This window comes from Ictidomys tridecemlineatus, chromosome 1 (assembly GCF_052094955.1).
Source record: "Ictidomys tridecemlineatus isolate mIctTri1 chromosome 1, mIctTri1.hap1, whole genome shotgun sequence".
NCBI classification, from domain to species: domain Eukaryota; kingdom Metazoa; phylum Chordata; class Mammalia; order Rodentia; family Sciuridae; genus Ictidomys; species Ictidomys tridecemlineatus.
The window spans coordinates 155,999,809-156,019,203 of NC_135477.1; the positions used below are offsets into that span (position 1 = coordinate 155,999,809).

Below are 19,395 nucleotides of genomic sequence, written 5' to 3' on the forward strand. Positions count from 1 at the left end.
ACAGCAGCATTTATCCATGGAGTGGTATCAATCACAACATCCCAGAACTTCTGGGCTTTTTTTATTTAATTTTTTTAAGAGAGAGAATTTTTATATTTATTTTTAGTTTTTGGCAGACACACGCATACCAGGCGAGCGCGCTACCGCTTGAGCCACATCCCCAGCCCTGGGCTTCTTTCTTATTCAGGGTTAAACCTCTGGTATCTAAGAAAGTGTGCAGCACTTTCCTCAACCTCTGTGAGGGGCCACACCCTGTCTTATAGGCTTACCTCAGATTCCTGCCAAGGCACCAGCTGCATGGGCTTTCTCTCATCCAGCAAGGAGTACCACAGAACAAGGTGGAGGAGAATGTGGCTGCAGAGACCTCCAGAGACCAAGCAGGAAGCAGGTTTGATTTTATTGCATAGTTACCATGATATATACTCAAGCAGTCACCAATGCAATTACAGGCAGTCACCAATGCAATTTCTGCTAACTGTCCTTGCTGCAACCAATCTAGGAGCGGGCCATGGAGCAAGCGCTAGGACTGAAATATATGGCCTTACACCCAGGGCTGTGCCTATGGGGGTAAGTGGTCTGCCTCTCATGCACCTAGCCAGAGGGGAGTGGCCTGCCATTTAGATGCCCTCAATATATACCATATATGAAGTACTCCATGCACTTGTCCCCACATTTTACCAGGAGCAGAATTCCATTCACAAGAAAAAGATAAGGTGGATATTTAAACTTAGAGTAGATTTTTTCTGATTATCAGCTTCAACTCTGCTATTCTTATGACTAACATATAAAATAAACCTAGATCATTATTATTAACTTATTTAGATGGTGTCTAACTTAGGAACTCTTAAGCTATTTATGTTAGTGACAATGATTCAGTTTGATGTTTATATTAACTAATATAATTTCCCTCTCTTTTGATATTAAATTAATTAGTTAATTATCTTTTTTTTTTGGTTCTGGATATCAAAGCCATGGCATCCTGCTGCTAGGCAAGTGCTCTACCATTTAGTTATACCCCCAGCCTTCCCTCGCACTATTAACCAAAGTAACTCTACAATGCAACCCTAATAAACATTCACATTATCTGAAGTATGTTTCTGAATGTTATTAATTTAATTTAATCACTTAATAAGGGGTAAAGGTGGTGCTATTTAGTTTGTGTGCCATCTTCTGTATTCCAGGGAGGATGGGAGTATCTGAGAAATAGTTTTCCAGAGCTTGTCTTATGGCTGGGAATTGTTCTGGGTGCAAAGCACGAGTTTGAAAGTATTTAAGGCAAGGATTTAGAAGCTTAAAACAGTCAGGTGTAATTGGATGATATAGTCAGTTTACTATTATTGGAAATAATGGTATGAAACCAGGCATGGTGAGAGATGACAGATGGAATTGGGGATGGACGGGCAAGAACCAGAGGCAGAAAGGAGAAATGTGAGCTTGGAAGCAGGAAGTTATTCTGGGTACAATTGAGTAGAAAGTAGAAAGGGAAGATGAAGATGATGTGTGATAACTTGAGAAATTTCTTTCTAAGCAGTATAAAAATGACAAAAAACTTCTTGTGCTTCCTTTGTAAACTTTTACCAGGAGCAGAATCATATTCACAAAAGAAAAATTAGGTGGATATTTGAACTTACGGTAGAATTTTTCTCATTATCATGTCAACTCTTCTTTGGCTGAAAATTCTTAGTCTTTTCTATTCTTATAACTAACATATAAAGTAAGCCCAAATCTTTATTAGTAATTTATTTAAATGGTGTCTAACTTAGGAATTCTAACTTAGGGCAAGGAACTATGTTAAAGAGGAAACAAGAAAATATGTTAAAGAGATTGAATTGACAGCACTTGGTCGTCAGTGAAATCTGGAAATGAGGGGAAAGGAGGATCCTAGGAGAACACCTAACACTATTGATAAATAGTAAAACAGATGAACTGAGTGAGAAAAGAAAGGGAAAAGCTCTGGGGAAAAGTGATAGGAGTCAGTTTGTGTCTGGAGCAGAGGAAGTGTCTGAATGGAGGTGTGTTGTGCACTCAGGACCAACAAAAATCCAGTTTTGACATGAGAATGAGAGGGAGCTATAACTAGATCCAACTTTGATGGGACAGTCAGAATTGTCAGGTTGCCTTTCCTTTCAATGGCTTGTGAATCCCACTTACAATGATACTTGAATTCGTCTCCCATATCCTTTTTATACCTATTTTTTTATTAATTTATTTTTATGTCATGATCAGGATCGACCCCAGGGCCTCACACATGCTAGGTGAGTACCCTACTGCTGAGCTACAACCCCAGCCCCTCCCATATCCTTTTTATACATAGAAGGTTTGGGCATCTTCTGAGGAGATGATGATGAAGAACAGGGCTTTATAGGCAGCCAGATTCGCCTTGGAATCCTAGCTCTACCAGAAATGCTTTTCAGAGAATGTCTAAAAACACATGCTTAATCATTTCTGAAGGGAAGCTCTTTTCTCTATGCCAGGGAATAACAGGTAAGAAGAAAGGAAAATAGAAAGACAAAGAGGTCTCAAACAGAAATAATATTAACTTTAGGTGTTAAGGGGGAATGTATTAATTCGGTTTCTCTAGAGGAACAGAATCAATAGGATGTGTATGTGCACACACACACACACACATACACACACAAAATACATATGTATATATAATATAAAGGGGGATTTATTAGATTATCTTATCATGTTTTATGTGTAAGATCAGAGGCTGAATAGTCCCTCAATGGCCATCTGTATGCTGGATAGCCAGAGAAACCAGTAGATGTTTTGTCCAAGAACCTGGAAGACTCAGAACAAAAGGGACCAAAGATGCAGCCCCAGTCCAAGGCTCACTGCCTAGAGACTCCCTGGAGAGTTTTCAGTATGAGTTCATATTGAAAAAAACCAAAGAACCTGGAGTCTAACATTCCCAGGTGATGAAAGCAGCAAAGGTGCACTTGTTGAAGAAGACTGAAGCTTGCATATGTTCCACCTTTGGCTTTTGCTCCATTTGGACTCTAATCTATTGGACATTGCCATCCACATTCAGTGTGCATCTTACTCAGTTTTCTGTCCCTCACACCAATTATTTCTGGAAATACCCTCACAGACATACCCAGAATTGTGATTTACTGATTTTCTAGGCTTCTCTTAATCCAACCAAGAGGAAAATCAAGATTAACCATAACAAGGAACACATGCAAAATATATGTAACACTGCAATTAGAAGAAAGAAATTCCTCTTATATCCATGGGATTGAAAGGGTTGAGTGACAGTAAGGGCACACAAATGAGAAGAGGGCTTCAGATGTTCATACCTTCCCCAAGAAGGAGCCTGTTAATGTACTTCATCAAGGTTGATGAAGTCTTCCAGGACTTTCCTAAGGATGGTCTTGGTGTCCTTAGCAACTGATTCAAGCAAGCGTCTCTGCTCCATGTAGTTAAGGTACTTGGCAACTGAGTTACCATAGTATGGGATGTAGCTAAGACCTATACAAAAGTAAAAGACTGTAATATTTCCTATCCAAGACAATGTCGAGCTCTCTTGGTGGTAAGTCTGTGCATCCTGGGACTTCACAATGTTTGTGTACTCTTCAACTGACTTTCCTATGCTCTGTGCCACCTGCTTGAGAGATTTATCATCCACACCAAAGAAAAATCTGTAGGATTTCAGACAATCACCCAAATTATTTGGATCCTGGATGCCAAGAACATCCTGAAAACCCCCTGTGTCTATTTTATTCAGCAGGGAGGTCACATTTTCATTAATGATGTCTTCACAGATAGAGAGAATGATCTTTTGGGCACTATGGTACCTGATTTTGGATATGTCTATTCTCAATGTGTTCCTAAGCTTTGGGAAGTCATGCAATGAAGGGTCAAAGTTGGATACAAGGAATATGGGGGGTTCCTTCACACCCTCATTCTGAAGATTTTCCTTGATCTTCTCTTGTATATTCTGCAATATCTTTTCATTTAAGAGAGCACTTGTGCTGAAATCCCTGTCCAGCTTAGTCCAGACAACATAGAACCTCTTTCCCATCCCCTGAATGGCTTTGGCAAGCTTTACATGATTCATGCTGAACTGCTCAGATGCAATGATGATAAAGAGGTCATATTGGCTGAATTGCATCTCATTCAGATAGTTCTCCAGACTTTGAGCAGTAGTGTCCATGCCAGGCAGGTCCCACAGCACCACATTGGGAAAGTGGAAAGAAGAATAGCTTCCTCTTGTCTGGGTAGTCTTCACTACCCCAATGGGAGCTGAGTCCTCATCCTCATGTTTCAGCCTCCGAAGTGCATTGATGAAGGATGACATACCATTGCCTGACTCTCCAGTCACAGCAATACTTACTGGCATTCTGGACACTGTCTCTGTCTTCCTGACCACAGAGACTACTTCCAGCAACTTCCCTTCTTTCCAGGCCTTCTCAATGTCCCTTATGATATCCGTAGATAAAATACTGCTGCATTTGTGGTCCAACATGACAGAAGTGTGGGAAGAAGAAAACATGGTGTTAGGAGACAGTGGAGCCTCTGCCATGTTGATGAGTGTTGAGTAACCTACAGATATAGAATTGCATGGAGTTAGGATGGTCACACTCAGGGATGCACAGAAATTGTGAGACATAATATCCTTTCCCCAGGGTTTCAGATCTACAATCAAACCTATAGTAAATACCTTCAATTAAAAACAGAGCAAGCTAAGCCCTCTTTCAGAGCAATCTTCAAGGGGAGACCTTGAAGTTTTCTCTGAAGCTCTTGTGCCAATACTGAACTCCAAGTCATGACTGTGGACACCAGAAGACTTGATCCTTATAGCTTGGAAGGGAGTGGGCCAGAGACATTGTTCCACTTATGTGATCAATTGTCATCTACACTTCCCTGAATATGCCTTTAGTAATACTTGAATAAAATGCATATCGTGGTTTTTTTTTCACCCCATATCTTCACCCACTCTTAATTAAACTCACTGGTTTGCACTTGTAAGAGATATATCCAGAAATGATTCCAATGATCAATGGAATGCCACACAGATCACTCAGCTGGAAGCCCATCCTTACCTGACTCTGATTGGTTGTCAGGACTGACCAATGGGAATGCCAGCAGGGCAGTTGTCAGCTTGTGCCAGATCTCCATACCAAGTAATTCATTCCTAAGAACCTGTGAGTCTTCATTGGGCTTTTATGTGTCAGCATTTATTTAGTTATTTTAATTACACTATAATTTTTTTCTTTCTTCTGAACACAATTATTTTTTCTTTAAAAATTGCAGTAAATTTAAGTATAATGGCACAAGGAATATAAATTTTTCTCTCATCAACTTCAATAGTTTTCCAATTAATCTCATTTTTTAAGTTAGTATGTATATTATTACTTAATAATATTGTTATTGTTAATAATGTTGATATTAAATTTCTATGAATGTAAATTTCTCTTTTTGGCTGTAATTGCAATTACATTGGCAGCATTTCATGGGGCAGGATTGGCAAAGATAGTTTGTCATTACAAGGCATTCTACTCAAGGTTACAACATACACATTATTCCTACTTGATAAACTTTTACAATTAAACAATTATGAGTGATTTTTGTGATATTTTCCCTTTATAATTTCTTTCTTCCTTTTTTAAAAAAGTTTTTATTGGTGCATTAGAGTTATACATAAGAGTGGGCTCATTTTGACATAATCATACAAATGCAAGAAATATAAAAATGTGCTCCATTTCAGTCCCCAGTGTTTCTTCCTTCCCTCTTTTTCTCCCTCCCCAATTTCCTTTCCTCTACTTTCCTTCCTTCTATTTATTTATGGTTTTTAGATTGGTGCTTTATAGGCATACATAAAGGTGGATTTATTTCCTTATTTGTCTATGAATTCAAAGTTTAAAAGTTTTAAAACTCCACATAGCTTTTCTCTTCTAAAAGGGGCTCCTTGACAGACCCGTCTATGTGGTCTCATGAAGTGGTTGGAGTCTTGTCCTCATACTGAAGTGCCCGGGTTTCCACTCCAGAAGGCCATGGTCTGTGGGAGATGTTTCTCAATCACCTGCATGTCCCACTGTGTAGGTTTCTGTGCTCCACACCTTCCATGGGCACATCTCCTTTCCCTTGATCCTTTCCTGGCCTGGGTTCTGCCTGCAGCCCTACACTGTGTCTCATGTTTTTTCAGATGCTGCTTATATGGCCCAAAGGCTGCATTCACCCTTCCCTTGGAAGTAATGAGTTGAGATCTCCTGAGTTTGAGGACCAGTTTGGCCCTGTGCAATGTGGACAAATTCCTAAAGCCCCCCTTTTCTGCCCTGTGCACTGAGGCAGTCATGGTACCCATCTCTCAGAGTTTGTGTGTGAATTTCAGAATACAGTCCATGTGTACCTCTCAGTAAGGTTTTAAGCTCTCTTGCTGCAGGATCTCTGGTCTTATTATGATTTTTGAGGAAGATATTACTCTGAATCTTCCTTATCCCTCCAAATTTAACCATGGTGTATTAAAGTTCTGTGTCTGAGTTCTCTGTGCTTGTCCTTTGTATGTCTGTCTTAATCAATCTCAAACCCTATTAGATAAGTGATATTATTTTTTCAGATTATGGATGAAGAAGTATTTTATAGATATGTCTCAATTACAAATGGATAATCTAAAATTAGACCAGAGAGTGATTCTATGTTTCTGTCTGCATAGAGAGACCTGTCCTGGTCAATACAGAATCTCTAACCCCTGGACTGATGATCACTGTATTGCAAGAACAGGCTGTGCCTGTGAGGACATTTGTGGGGGATCCCACACCTGAACTGTCTGAATAGTCTCTATTCGGCCTTGGAGCCAAGGAGATTTTGGTCTGGCAATTGTGAGTCATTTTGTGGCTTGTTACGCAAAGCACATGGTAACCTCAGTGTTTGTTTGGCTGCGAGGCTGCTCTGTAGCTCTGGACTTAGGTGTTACCATTGGGCTTGGACAGCCTCCTTCCTACCTTATTTGACAAAAGAACATTCCATTGAAATAATTTGAAGCCCCCATGTAAAAATAAAGCAAATGGGGCTCTTCACTCTCTCTCACCTTCCAGTGTGGAATCAGAATCCCTAAGGTTGTAGAGTTGTCCTGCTCTCATTTTTTAAAAATTGCTTCTGTGTTGTGTGATTTTCACTGTATTTCTCAGCCAGCACACTTCACACAGAAGGAAACCCAAAACTATAGCCTGGCAGGGAGTGGGCCAGAGACATTGTTCCACTTATGTGATCAATCGTCATTTATACCTCCCTGGATATGCTTTTAGTAATACTTGAATAAAATGGATATCATGTGGTTTTCTTTTACCCCATATCTTCACCCACTCTTAATTAAACTCACTGGTTTGCACTTGTAAGAGATATGTCCAGAAAACATTCCCATTTCTCAGAGCCTGTTTTAGGAACTTTTTCTTCATTAGAAGGATATTTTGAATGAAATGATTAGAGAGATGCCAAGAGTTTAGAGAAAAGAGGAATGATAGAAAAGGCCAACTTTATCCATCATGTCTGAGTTGGGAACTGCCAAGCATGTGAGGTGTGTGACCACAGAAAGTTTTGGAGTCCTTCTCAAGGTTAGTTGTGATGGACTTGAGGTGCCAGAGGAAAGCCTACAGGGAGTGAAGGTATCCTCAGTTGTACAAAGGGGCAGTGGTTTGTGGTGGGCTGGTTAATACAGGAACATATCTTGTTGGAAGCCAGGAAAGTAGAGCTCTCAACTACATACACATGGAAGAAACTCACTGATTGGAAGGGTTTATCAGAAAAAAAAAAATCTCTGTGCTGTCTGGTAATGTCTTGCCTCAAGTGAAACTATTTTTTTTACCTTTCATTGGTCAGGTTTACAATTCATATTTGCTGCATTAGAAATATTATGAGCTTTACTCACAAGGTAAGTAATAAAGGAAGAAGAAGACATAATTGAAGTGGTTTAAAAAAAACAGGAAACATGAAGTATTTTCACTCTCAATTTCCTAAGGATACCATGAAGTGGCACCCCCTTTCTCCACAGAAAAATCTTAACTGGTCTTCTCCAGAAATCTTCACCATAGCTGATTTTAGGACTGTCAGCAAAAGAGTCTTTGCAAAAGAGTTCAATGTAGATAAACTTTCTATTTTCATGTCGCCCTGTTTATTTGGCCACTGGCTGAAAAGATACCAGAACTCCAGGTGCTGGGCACCCCCCTACTAGTTTTTTACAAACATATCCAGTATAGTAGTTTGTAGAAATGTGCAAACAAGGCCTCTGGCATTCATCTGGGGATTCACAGAGATGTCTACATTTTTTTTAAGAGAGAGAGAGAGAGAGAGAGAGAGAGAGAGAGAGAGAGAATTTTTTTTTAATATTTATTTTTTAGTTTTTTTTTTTTCGGAGGACACAACATCTTTGTTTGTTTGTGGTGCTGAGGATCAAACCCGGGCCGCACGCATGCCAGGCGAGCGCGCTACTGCTTGAGCCACATCCCCAGCCCCAAATGTCTACAATTTTAAGATAAGTTACAACTAGGCTCCATAGTAACAACTGGCAGGAGGAGGAAAGAAAGGGGAGAAGTTCTCCCCTTCTCAGGTGCTATCCTTGAAGGGTTAACTTGCCCAAAACAGTGAAGAAAAAGCTGCTTTTATGTGAACTTCTGCAGACTATGAACTTCTGAGACCCTCCCCTTACGTGCTTGGTATAAAACTCTGAAACTACCTGAACTCAGGATTCAGGGGATTGATTGATTACAGCAAAACTGTGCCCTCTGAGCCTGGCTGCAGCTAAATAAAACTGTTTCTGCTATCTTTGGTGCCTTGCCTCATATGTCCCTACAACAACCACTCCTTTAAAACCCAAGCCTTTTTCAAATCCTATGTTTCTCCTTTTCAACCAGGGTAACCTTTTTGAGGGATGTCAGAGTTTCTAGGAGCCCTCAATTACCCTGAAGTCCCCGATCTCCTGTGTGAATTCTAGTCTTGACAAATCAGATGTGGGCAGCTATGTATTTTGCCTCCATGTGAGTTTGCTCTACTGTGGGTCTATGATAGGATTAATGTTCTTGTCAGATATACCACTGGGCTGAAACCATAAAGAACTGAAGTGGGCAGTAGTCCCTGAATTATTTCCCCTGACTTGTCTTGAGTTCAATCACAGATCTTCATACGGACTCAAAACACCTTAAATTCTGTTTTTATAATTAAGTGGAAAAATATATAATATACACAATAGGTTAATATCCCAGAAAAAATATTTTTTTTCTATGGGATTTAGATGTTTAATAAGCATGGAATAAAAAAACTACTTATTTGTAAACCCTTATGCAGAGTTCTGTGTAATTCATGCCTCATCTACCTATCCTTGAGCTCTCATCAAAGGGACTCACAGAGATGTGGGAATCAAACTTGACTAGAAACGTATCTGAAGCATCAAGGACTTTTCTGAACATAGATCCTAATGTGGGCCCAAACTTTTGCATTGTTGCTCATTTTAAAATCATCAGGAAACTGAGGGAAAAATCAATGTGTTGATTAATTCCCCAAAAGGGTGACAACCCTCTCTAGGATTATTGGTACAGTACTGGACCTCGCATACTCTGGGAAGATGGTGTTTGAAAAGCTCCAACCTCATTATTGTACCCCAAAAAGATTGAGTTGGTGTCCAGCAATAGAGCTAGTTTCTCATGAAGATAAAACATTTGAATTAAATCAGGCAAAAAGGTCACTCACATATAATGCTAAACCCAACCTCAGATTCCCATTACTTGGGTGGTCCAGGTAAAGAGTTCATAGGTTGTCATAATTCCAGGTTCCTTTAGATATTGCCTTTGGCTGATCATAATTTCATGGGGAGAGTGAAGAGTGTCTAGCTTAGATTTTAAGACAGTGAGGATGGCACAACACATGCTATTTCTTTATGAGACCTACAATGCCAGAAATTTGTAGGTAAGTGAAAAGAATGTTGCTTATGTACTGGAAGGTTAGATGTTTTGGAAACACCAAAAATATTAGGGTGTGTGTGGTCACCAAAGGACATCAGAGAGAGGCTCTGCTACGAACACACCCTGAGTGTAGTAAGCCTGATTTGAAACTCTCTTGCTCTGATGTAAAGGATCCACCTTTAATGTCATTCTATGAGCAGAGTTATTAGTAAGCTGCACTTAGGAGACATTCTCTTACCTGCTGCAGAGAGGTGGCTGTGAGGAGATGTCAGCAGTTCTCCTGGGATATCACTTCCTCCCTGGGGAAAAGTTGCTGCCCTCAGACAGAGGCAATTGCCTCTGCAATCTTCCCAAACTGGAATCCAGTCCCAGGTGGCTCCAGAAGGCAGAAGTCACTTGTGGAGAGCTGGAATCTTCTGAGGAAGAATGAATAGAAAAGGAGAGGAGAGGAGCTAGAAAGGAGAGTTCAGTCTTCCTGGGTTTTCTTTCTTCAATTCACAGTAGAGTTATTGTGCTGCCCCTGCTCACTGCTCGGCTTTTTTTAGATTTCAGTCTGGCTGCCTGCCTCAGCTCCAGAGAGAGGGAACATTGGTGGGGTAAGGTTTCAGTTTCTATTCCTGTAAATAACTGATTTTCAGGATACAACCATTCAGTTTCCACTTTTGCCTTCCAGTAGGAGTAGAAACCATTCAATTCTAGCCTAAATCCAAGCCCAGGATGTCTTAGCTCTGCCCAGGGGCTATGAAAGTTTAGCCCAGGATGAAGACATTCTGGGCCTAGACTTTCTTCCTCACCTCCTGGAGCCCATGTCCTCTGAGATGTTGACATCTGGACAATGTGTGGTCAGGCCCTTTGGATAGCTGCAGGCACTAACCACAAAGTTCTTCCTAGTGGTTGTTGTCCCTGACTAGCTTCATTTGCTCACTCCCATACCACTCAACTCAGGTGAATAATCACTCTCTACAATGGAGCTCCCCTGATCATCCCATAGGTCAAGGCATTTGTCCACTTCAGAATACCTGGCTGTTAATTTGTGATTCTTTTTGGCCTCTGACTTCTCACAGTTCAGGAAAGACTCTCTATAACCATCTTACACTCTTCCACTCCATATAATTGATTGGCACTTTCCTGGCTGATGTCCACTTTAAGAGGGGCAGGCCTGACCACTAATAGGTCTAACCATGGGGATGAATGCTGCTAATTAACACGACTGGGAAAATGCCATGATTACCAGAGCAAGATAGAGTAGCAGGATAAAGTATGAAACTCTGAGCATTGTCTGTGGACCAAGGTAGTCTGATTACCTCCTAATTGTCCCTGAACCTTCTGTTCCATCCACAGGGTTCATTCTAGCTTCTGGGATAACTGCATTCCTGAGTGCCCCACATTTCATACATGCTATTCTTGCTGTTGGGAGAGTCCTTCCCATGGCTGAAACTCCTAAGCCTCCTCTCTAGCAGCACATATTGATAAAACCTCCATGACCAAGATACACTGTCCACAGGACCCTGTCTTCCACCCTCTGGGTGCCCCATCTATCCTCCTTCCTGCTCAGTGTAACTACCTGAATGCTCAGCCCAGCACATTAGTAGTTTCCCTATTGCTTGGAATCTGCACTAGGTACCAGGCTCTGAAATTCCCCCATCATCAGGTTCAAATGACACTGAGGTTTTTGAACCTGTGCTAGACTGAATGAGTCACCAGAAAGGATGAGAAGGTAGAGGCCTGAGTCCTCAATGGGGGAATGAATGGACATCTGATCCTAGACAGGCCTTTGACTTCTCAGTGGATTTCATCTCCTTATTCTAATGTAGAATCAATAGGAAAGTATATGGTCAGGCAAGGGACCACAGGGCTGGAGTTATGTGACAGTAACAAGGTGGAGACTGAGTCTGTTTTCTGAGCTTTGGGGAAAGATTGCAAATGTGGATAATGAGTTATAAACACTGATGTGGCTAAGGGGTTTTAAAATTGGCTTTGCCATCCTTGATTCCACCTTTGAGTAAAAAACTGCCAACTAGCAGCACACTGCAAGAAGATGTTTATCTGGACATGGGTCTTCCTCAGTAAGATGAACTCAATCAAAACAGAGTCAGGTTGCTCCAGAATTTTCACAAAATTGCAGGAGAGGATTAAGTGGCCTCTAAGTTTAATCCATCTGTATCCCCGAGAGCACAAATGGGAAGACTGTGTGGAAATCTCTTGTCCCTTTTATATGAAGAGCATTTACCACACAGTAACCATCAGAAAGACTGCAGTCATCCCACCTGAGTGTATCTTTTCCTGCCTTTTGTAGTTTCCTTCCCCTCTGGCACCTATAGCCTATAATACAGAACTTTGTAGCTAGCCAAAACGAGGGCTGGGAGATCACTACAGTCTTTGCTGTAGGTGTGTCAGTGGGAGCAGGCTGTGAGCCAAGGAAGGGGTGGGGAAGATTCCAATTTCCTAAGAGTCTGGAGTTCTTTATTAGATGCATTGAATTTCTGAGTGGGATTAGAGACTGGATATCATGAGCGTAGTATAGAAGATCTAAAAACTCTGTATAGACTCTGTATAATAGGTGTAGAAGACAGTATTCTAGCAAAGGGCAATGCAGAGTTGGAAGAGAAAGACAATGTTGCTTCTAGCTGGTCCAGGCACCTCTCCAGTTCTCTTCATTGATCCCCTAATACCTACTGGCAAGTTCTTCCTCCAAACTTGGTGAAGAGCATCAGGAATAAAGAGGAGATCTCAGCTAGTCATGTGCTCACTGTGGAGGAAATCAGACCACAGGGGCTGAGCACAGACAGAAAAAAGCAGGCTCACACAGACACTGCACTGACACTGTATCTTGATCCAGGGGCCTTAGCACAATTTCTGCCTACTGAAGGCTCCTGTACCCTTGGGATATATGGGTGATGTGACTCTCTGGTCACTGGAAGCCCAAGTCCTGCCCTAGTGGTTTCCAATCACTTCTGTATCTATGAGTCATCTGTTCAGCAACAAGTAGTATGAACTCCTAGAGGCCACAGTACCTTTCACTCTCTGATTTCCGGAAAAAAATGGGAAAAAAAAGGTGAATCTGTTTTCTGAAATTTGAGGCGGAGACTGCAAAGGTTAATAATAAGCTATGCAATCCTGTGTGGCTGAGGGATTTCGAAACTAGTGTCACTACTATTGATTTTTCCTTTCATGCAGAAAATAAAATGCAATCCTCTTATTGCAATAATAAAAGCTGGATATGGGTCTTCTTAGGTAAAAGGAACTCAGTCAAAAAGGTCTAGGTGGTTCCATGATGTGCATACAATGAGAAGCGGGAATGAAGCCTACAGGTCTGGGCTGTGCCTGTCCCTCATACCCCAGTAAGGACATCTATGTGAACCCACATGGTCCCTATATGTGAACAAAATTCACCACACAGTAGCCATCAGCAGGATCCTATCTGCCACCTGAATGTATCCCTTCCTGCCTACTTCTCCCTACCATCTTCATAATGAAGATGATTTGTGCATGAAAGAGGAGAGAAACAGATTTGTGTCCCTTTAGCAGATATCCCAGTGGGAGAAGGGACTGAACTGGGGTAGTGGGGGGATTTTAATTGCATAGGAGTCTAGGGTTTATTAGACAGATTAGGGGGACCAAGGAATAGAAGTCTAGAGTTTGGCACAGAAGCACTGGCTGAAGAAGTATGTTATTTCCACCAAAGAGTGGAGGAGGTCTACTATCAAAGGGTAATGCCAGGGGGCTGGGGAAAAAGCAATTATGTTACTTTCAGAGAGTCCAGAGAAGTTTCCAATTCCCTTCCTTGTCTCCCTCCAAACTGGATGAAGAGAAGCAGAAATGGAGAGTAAAGTTAGGCCAGTCCCACGCTCACTGTGGAGGGGACAGAACACAGGGGCTGTGCAATGTGAGAAAAGCAGGCTCACAGCCACTGCCCTGCACTGCCCAGACTTGAGCAATGACTCTCTAGTCCCTGGAAGCCCCAGTCCTGCTCCCATGGTTTCTACCCCCTCTTCTCTCTCTGACTCACATGTTCAATGACAAGTAGTGTGAGCCCCCCTAGTGGCCAACATGCCTTTTGCTTTCACATTCCTGGAAATCAGTGAGTTTTGGAGAAGAGGAAGAAATTGGAGTTGCTTTCACATTCTTGTCTTAGCTATTAATGGAAGCCTTGAACAAAAGCCAGGGAACTCTCTTCTCTTCAAAACAAAATAATTCTTCTTCTAAGACGTCAGCTTCCCTGTGAGGCCTGAGGAGAGCTGCTGTCAACCTCTTGCAAATTTCAGTCCCTGCCTTGTGAGACTGACAGGGCAGTTTCTGTGTCCTGCTCTCTGTGTGCTGTCTACATGAGCAAAGAGGCCCAGGTCCTAGAGCAGGCACAGGAAGGTAAGAGAGGAGAGTTCAACAACCTTGCTTCTCAGTGACCACAGCATTCACACTCAGGGTTTTGGGTCATTCGGAGGCCACTGACTCAACTGACCTCAGACTCAATACTCATCTTCCCCCAGGAATAAGTGGAGATCTCACCCTTGAAATGATTTAGAATGGGCACCTCAGGGTCTCTTTGTGGACTGGGAACAGGTAAAATTGTCTGGAGGCAGGATGGGCCTAATTAATGGACACAGAATGCAGATGCAAAAGATACTCAGACCACTCATGGCCTATCCTTGAAGATGCCATTTTCCTAGAAGCTCCAGCAGGGACAGTCTTGTATTAGACATTTTGGATAGCACCAGAACTATGGATTACCTGCAGATCCTTATGTGATAAGAAGGTATGAATGTGGGTCATTTGCCCATAAAGAAATGCTGGGAGCTAAGTCATTCAAAGTCTATGACTCTCACCTCAGCTTTTTCTCATAACTAATCAGGGCTTCAAGCTCCCTTCCCTCAGCAGAGTAGGAAAAGATCAGGCATGAATACTAGTCATCCACACAGTGGCAGATTTGGGCTTATCATCTTTGCTTTGTGCTCTATTGTCATGGGTACTGAGCAGAACTGACTATCTTCAGGTATGTGAGAGTCACACTGGGAGATACCTGAAGGAGCCAGAATCCTCAGAGGCCCATGTTGGCCTCCTCGTGTTGATGAACACATCTTACCTCATACCTGCCTGATTCCTCTTGTTTCCCGCCAAAGAATTTTGTTTGCTTTTCTTCTATTCTTTCCTATTGCTTGATTAGTTATGAGGAGCCTGTATTTATTTTGCTTTTCATGAGTTAAACCAGTAAGTACAGTACATACTTACTCAGAAGGTCATGTCATCCTGGAGGTGATGGAGGGCTAAAACCTGCAGGGGTGCTCAGGAGAGAAGAAATGGTCACCGTGGCCTTTAGACTCCAAGAAGGCATGCTTCACAGGATTTGGGAAGTACTTGTCAGAGGTCAGCCTCTATGATCCCTGATTTTCATGAATATTAAGAGCTCCCTCCACATCTCTGCTTGAATGTCCCCATTCCAACTCACCAGTGTTCCCTGCATCACTTGCACACTAAGATTGGCCTCCTCCCTGTTAATAGGTGTGTCCAGCTGCCCTGAGGGCATCTCCACAGGAACCAACTTCAGCAGATGCCTGTACCAGCTGACTACTTTCACTCTCATGTGCCACATCCTGTGCTTCACTATCACCTCCCCACCACCAGACCCTAATCCTGACCATCCTCCTTGATGCCTTATACTGTCTCTCTTCCATCTCGAAACTCTGAAACCTCATTACTCCTGATGTCCATGGAGCCCACTAAGCCTTCCACAAATCTCAACATATGGTCTCTCTTGTTTCTCCTAATAGCACCTGTTCTCCTAATGCTTGATCTCTCCAATTATCTGGGAAAGTGCTGGTGGCAGAAGCCAGGTTCTGGCAAACCTACACCTCAGAAGGATAATCACCATGGGCTCTGGGGGCATTTCTTTCATTAATGAGAAAAGTTTCTCTTATTAATTCCTTCATTTTATTTAAATGATTAGGGTGATATTGGGCATAAGCTTTTGTAACTTGCCCTGAATTCTAAACACTAACTTCTACTAAATTCTTTATATTTTATGAAACTCTACCTCTGAGTTTTTCCAATATTTTAATTCATAGGGAAGAGAAAGGTAATAAAATTCTATCAATCACAGTTTACATGCAAATTTCTGAGCCATAGTTTTTTCCATCTATGATTCTAATTTCTCTCAATGGAATAATCAGGAAATGGGATGGCAAGAAACTGAAGTGGGTGGCTGTCTAGGTAGCTCAGAATATAATCAATGGGGAAATGGTTTTGTTCTACAGGAATGTGTCTGGAAAAAAAATTAAGGAAGTCAATGAGGGCCAGCCTCTAGTGACATTTTAGTAACAGTTTTTATTTTATGGTTAATATTTTTGATTTTCTGGTATTTGTCTCTTACACATCTGTAAACTGCTGTGACTTACTTGTTTCAGTTTTCCAACTAGCAAATCTTCAGTTATGTCCCTCCTGATATCTTTTACTCTAATTCTCAATGTTCTTATTTAACTGGGCATCTGTATTTACTTGGTACATAAATTTCCAACAAGTTTCACTTGGGGCTTTTGGGAAAGGAGCCAGGGAAGATGGAGTTGGCTGGCCGGTGCCTATTTTGGTCATCTCCTCACTATGCAGTGCATGCGCCAAACCTGTATTTTTCTCCATCCACACTCAGCACCTCGTTTGTCTCTGGCCTTGTTACTGCCTGTACCTCATGTGAACAGAGAGTCACTGTCCTCAACAAAATAGGGGAGGATCATGTGTAAGGCTTATAATTTTAATTTCTATTTCTGTATGGAATTCAGCATACTCCAGGATGCAGACAATCAAGTCGACTCTACTCTTTCTACACACCCTTGCACAGATACATGCAAGTACAAACACCCATATACAGACATATGGAAGAGCTGCCCTTTGGGGATTGGAGGGAGATTTCAGAGAGAAGGTGGACTGCAGATCTCAATTTCTCCACAGGTCGGAACAAAGAAGTGAAAGAGCAGCTGATCAAAGAACTGACTGGCAGAGGGTATGGTTTGGTTACTGGAATATAATACAAGAAAGAAGTCATAAACCAGGAATGAGCATCTGAACCAATAGCGAATGGCTGAAGGGCAGGAAAACATAGGGAGAAAGAGGAAGAGGCAAATCTGACATCTTTGAAGTGGAGTTAACGAAGTAAGTTGTGAACTGAAAGCTTGTGAACCACCCGTCCTCACCATCCTAGCTTCTGCAAAGATAGGGAGTGGAGCACAATGCAGGACAATTTCATGGAGTCAGTGCCTAAGGAGCCTCTGCTGAGCACCTCTATCAGGAGGGAAGGACACCTCTATCAGGAAAAGGCAGGCACTTGCACAACTACCAGTGAACCTATCAGGCCTAAAGAGAATGACACACATGTCTGATGCTAGCACTTCCCCATGAATGTCTTTGACAGGGAGGGCCATGCATGCGAATCTGGTTGCAAGGTCTCCAAACATCACCACTGTGTGCCCCTACTAGAAAGGGTGGAGAGTAGAAAGCTGTCCTACAGCTATGCAGCTTGTGGACTCTGCCAGGAAAGGGGAACCCTAATAAACAGCTCATTAAATCTCCTACACAGAATATTTATTGCAACAATATAAAAGGATTCAGTTTTCTCCTTGCTGGGATATTTAAAGTGGAGACAGTTTTCTTGAATGCTCTCATGGTTATATAAACAGGTGAGGGCTAACCCTTGTAGGTTTGTGCTTCAGCCAAGGTAGCACACTACAGCAGTGTGATGGTGGTGATCTGGAAGCTGAGGTGGTGGCAGGAACACTGTGTGGCCAGTGATTTGAGTTCAGGGCTGTGTTTGGGTAGGGCATTGTCCAAGAGAGTTATGGTGGCAGCTAGTGTCACACCTGCATGCTGGAATCTGGTCTCTGCCCTCCATGCCAGAGGTCCTGAAGGTTGAGAGAGGCCCTCAGAAGATTCTCACAGCTCCCCAGACTTAACCCTTTCTTCTCAGGTGCTCATGGTATCTGCCAGCATCATAGGTGCCCATTACTGTCTTGGCACTATCCTTCTTGGCAGATGTCTCAATGGAGGCTCCCTACAGAGGTGCAGAGGTGCCTTTCATTTCTTAGACTAAACCCTTCCTGGTAGAGGCCTATAGCACTGAGGTGTGCTGCTTTTTTATCCTTCCTCTTTAGAAGGAGCACATAGAGGCAGCCAGCATTATCCTAGCACACAGATTCCCAGAATGGCCCTCTTTGACTTAATTGAGGGAAAAACAATGTGCTGATTTTTTTTTTCCAGGAAAGAGTGGCAAACCTCTCCAGGATCATTGGGTATAGTACTGGACCTAGCATGCTCTGGGAAAATGGTGTTTGAAAAGCTCCCACCTCATTATGGTAGCCCATAAAGGAATGAGTTGATGCCAGGCAATAGAGCTAGGTAGATAATACATGTGCATTGAGTCAGGCAAAGAGTACAGACACATCATCCTCAGATTCCCATTCCCTGGGTGGTCCAGGTAAGGAACTCATAATTTCAGGTTCTTTCAGATGTTGCCTGGTGCTAATTCTGATCCTGGGAGTCTGACTTCATGGGAAAAATAAAGTTTTCAGTTTAGACTCTAAGACAACATGGGTGGCACATCCCATCCTCTTTTTCCAAATTTGGTTCCCATCAGATTACCCACAATTCCAGGAATGCAGAGGTGAGAGAGAAGCACATTATTTCCACACTGGTGAGTTGGATATTTTTAGAGCACCAGAAATTAGGATACTTTGTTTCCCCTGAAGGATGTCAGAGAGAACACACTCTAAGTGCAGTAAGCCTGATCCCAAGCTCTCCTGCTCTGGTGTAAAGGATCCACCTTTAATGTCGTTCTATGAGTAGAGTTATTAGCAAGCTGCACTTAGGATACATTCTCTTACCTGCTGCAGAGGAATGGCTGTGAGGAGATGTCGGCAGTTCTCCTGGTGTATCACTGCCTCCCTGGGGAAAAGTTGCTGTCCTAATACAGAGGCAGTTGTCTCTGTAACCTTCCCAAACTGGAATCCAGTCCCAGGTAGCTCCAGAAATCAGAAATCAGAAATTGTGGAGAGCTGGATTCTTCTGAGGAAGAACCAATAGAGGAGGAGAGGACAGGAGCTAAAAAGGAGAGTTCAGTCTTCCTGGGTTTTCTTTCTTTACTTCACAGTAGAGTTATTGTGCTGCCCCTGCTCACTGCTTGGCTGTTTGTAGTTTTGAGTATGGCTTCTTGCCTCAGCTTCACAGGGAGGGAACTTCAATGAGGGAAGGTTTCAGTTCCTATTCTTGTAAGTGACTGGTTTTCAGGATTAACTCTGTATGTATCTCATATCCTCATTCTAATGTGGAAACATCAGATAAAGCACCCCAGAGCATTTGTGGCTAGGAGAGAAGCCCAAAGTCAGGAAGATATGGTCCTTCAAGAGGCTAACACAAGGGATTTTTTCTTAGAAAGGAGATTGGGAAGGGATTGCAAACATCCATAACAGGATGCCTGAGGGATTGTGAAACTGAATTTGATTCCTCTTTCAAGTTAGAAAAA

General features: G+C 42.3%; 1 protein-coding gene across 2 annotated transcripts; it reads right to left on the reverse strand.

Moving 5' to 3' along the window:
• Nucleotides 1–378: 378 nt before the first annotated feature.
• On the reverse strand, nucleotides 379–19,066 carry LOC101958736 (immunity-related GTPase family M protein). Of its 2 annotated transcripts, XM_005340888.5 has the most exons (3): nucleotides 18,758–19,066; nucleotides 10,135–10,312; nucleotides 379–4,548 (listed from the first exon to the last, which is right to left on the reverse strand). In XM_005340888.5, exon 3 carries the CDS (start codon nucleotides 4,526–4,528, stop codon nucleotides 3,323–3,325), a length of 1,206 nt encoding a protein of 401 aa, XP_005340945.2. In that variant the 5' UTR covers nucleotides 4,529–4,548; nucleotides 10,135–10,312; nucleotides 18,758–19,066; the 3' UTR covers nucleotides 379–3,322. The 2 variants fall into 2 exon arrangements, with proteins under 2 accessions (XP_005340945.2, XP_040128931.2); XM_040272997.2 differs by lacking the exon at nucleotides 18,758–19,066 and having other exon boundaries at nucleotides 10,135–10,440.
• Between the last annotated feature and the right edge of the window lie 329 nt (nucleotides 19,067–19,395).

Bases quoted from the DNA above. Each gene is read 5' to 3' on its own strand.
- LOC101958736 (XM_005340888.5), bottom strand. From the start codon at position 4,528: ATGGCAGAGGCTCCACTGTCTCCTAACACCATGTTTTCTTCTTCCCAC.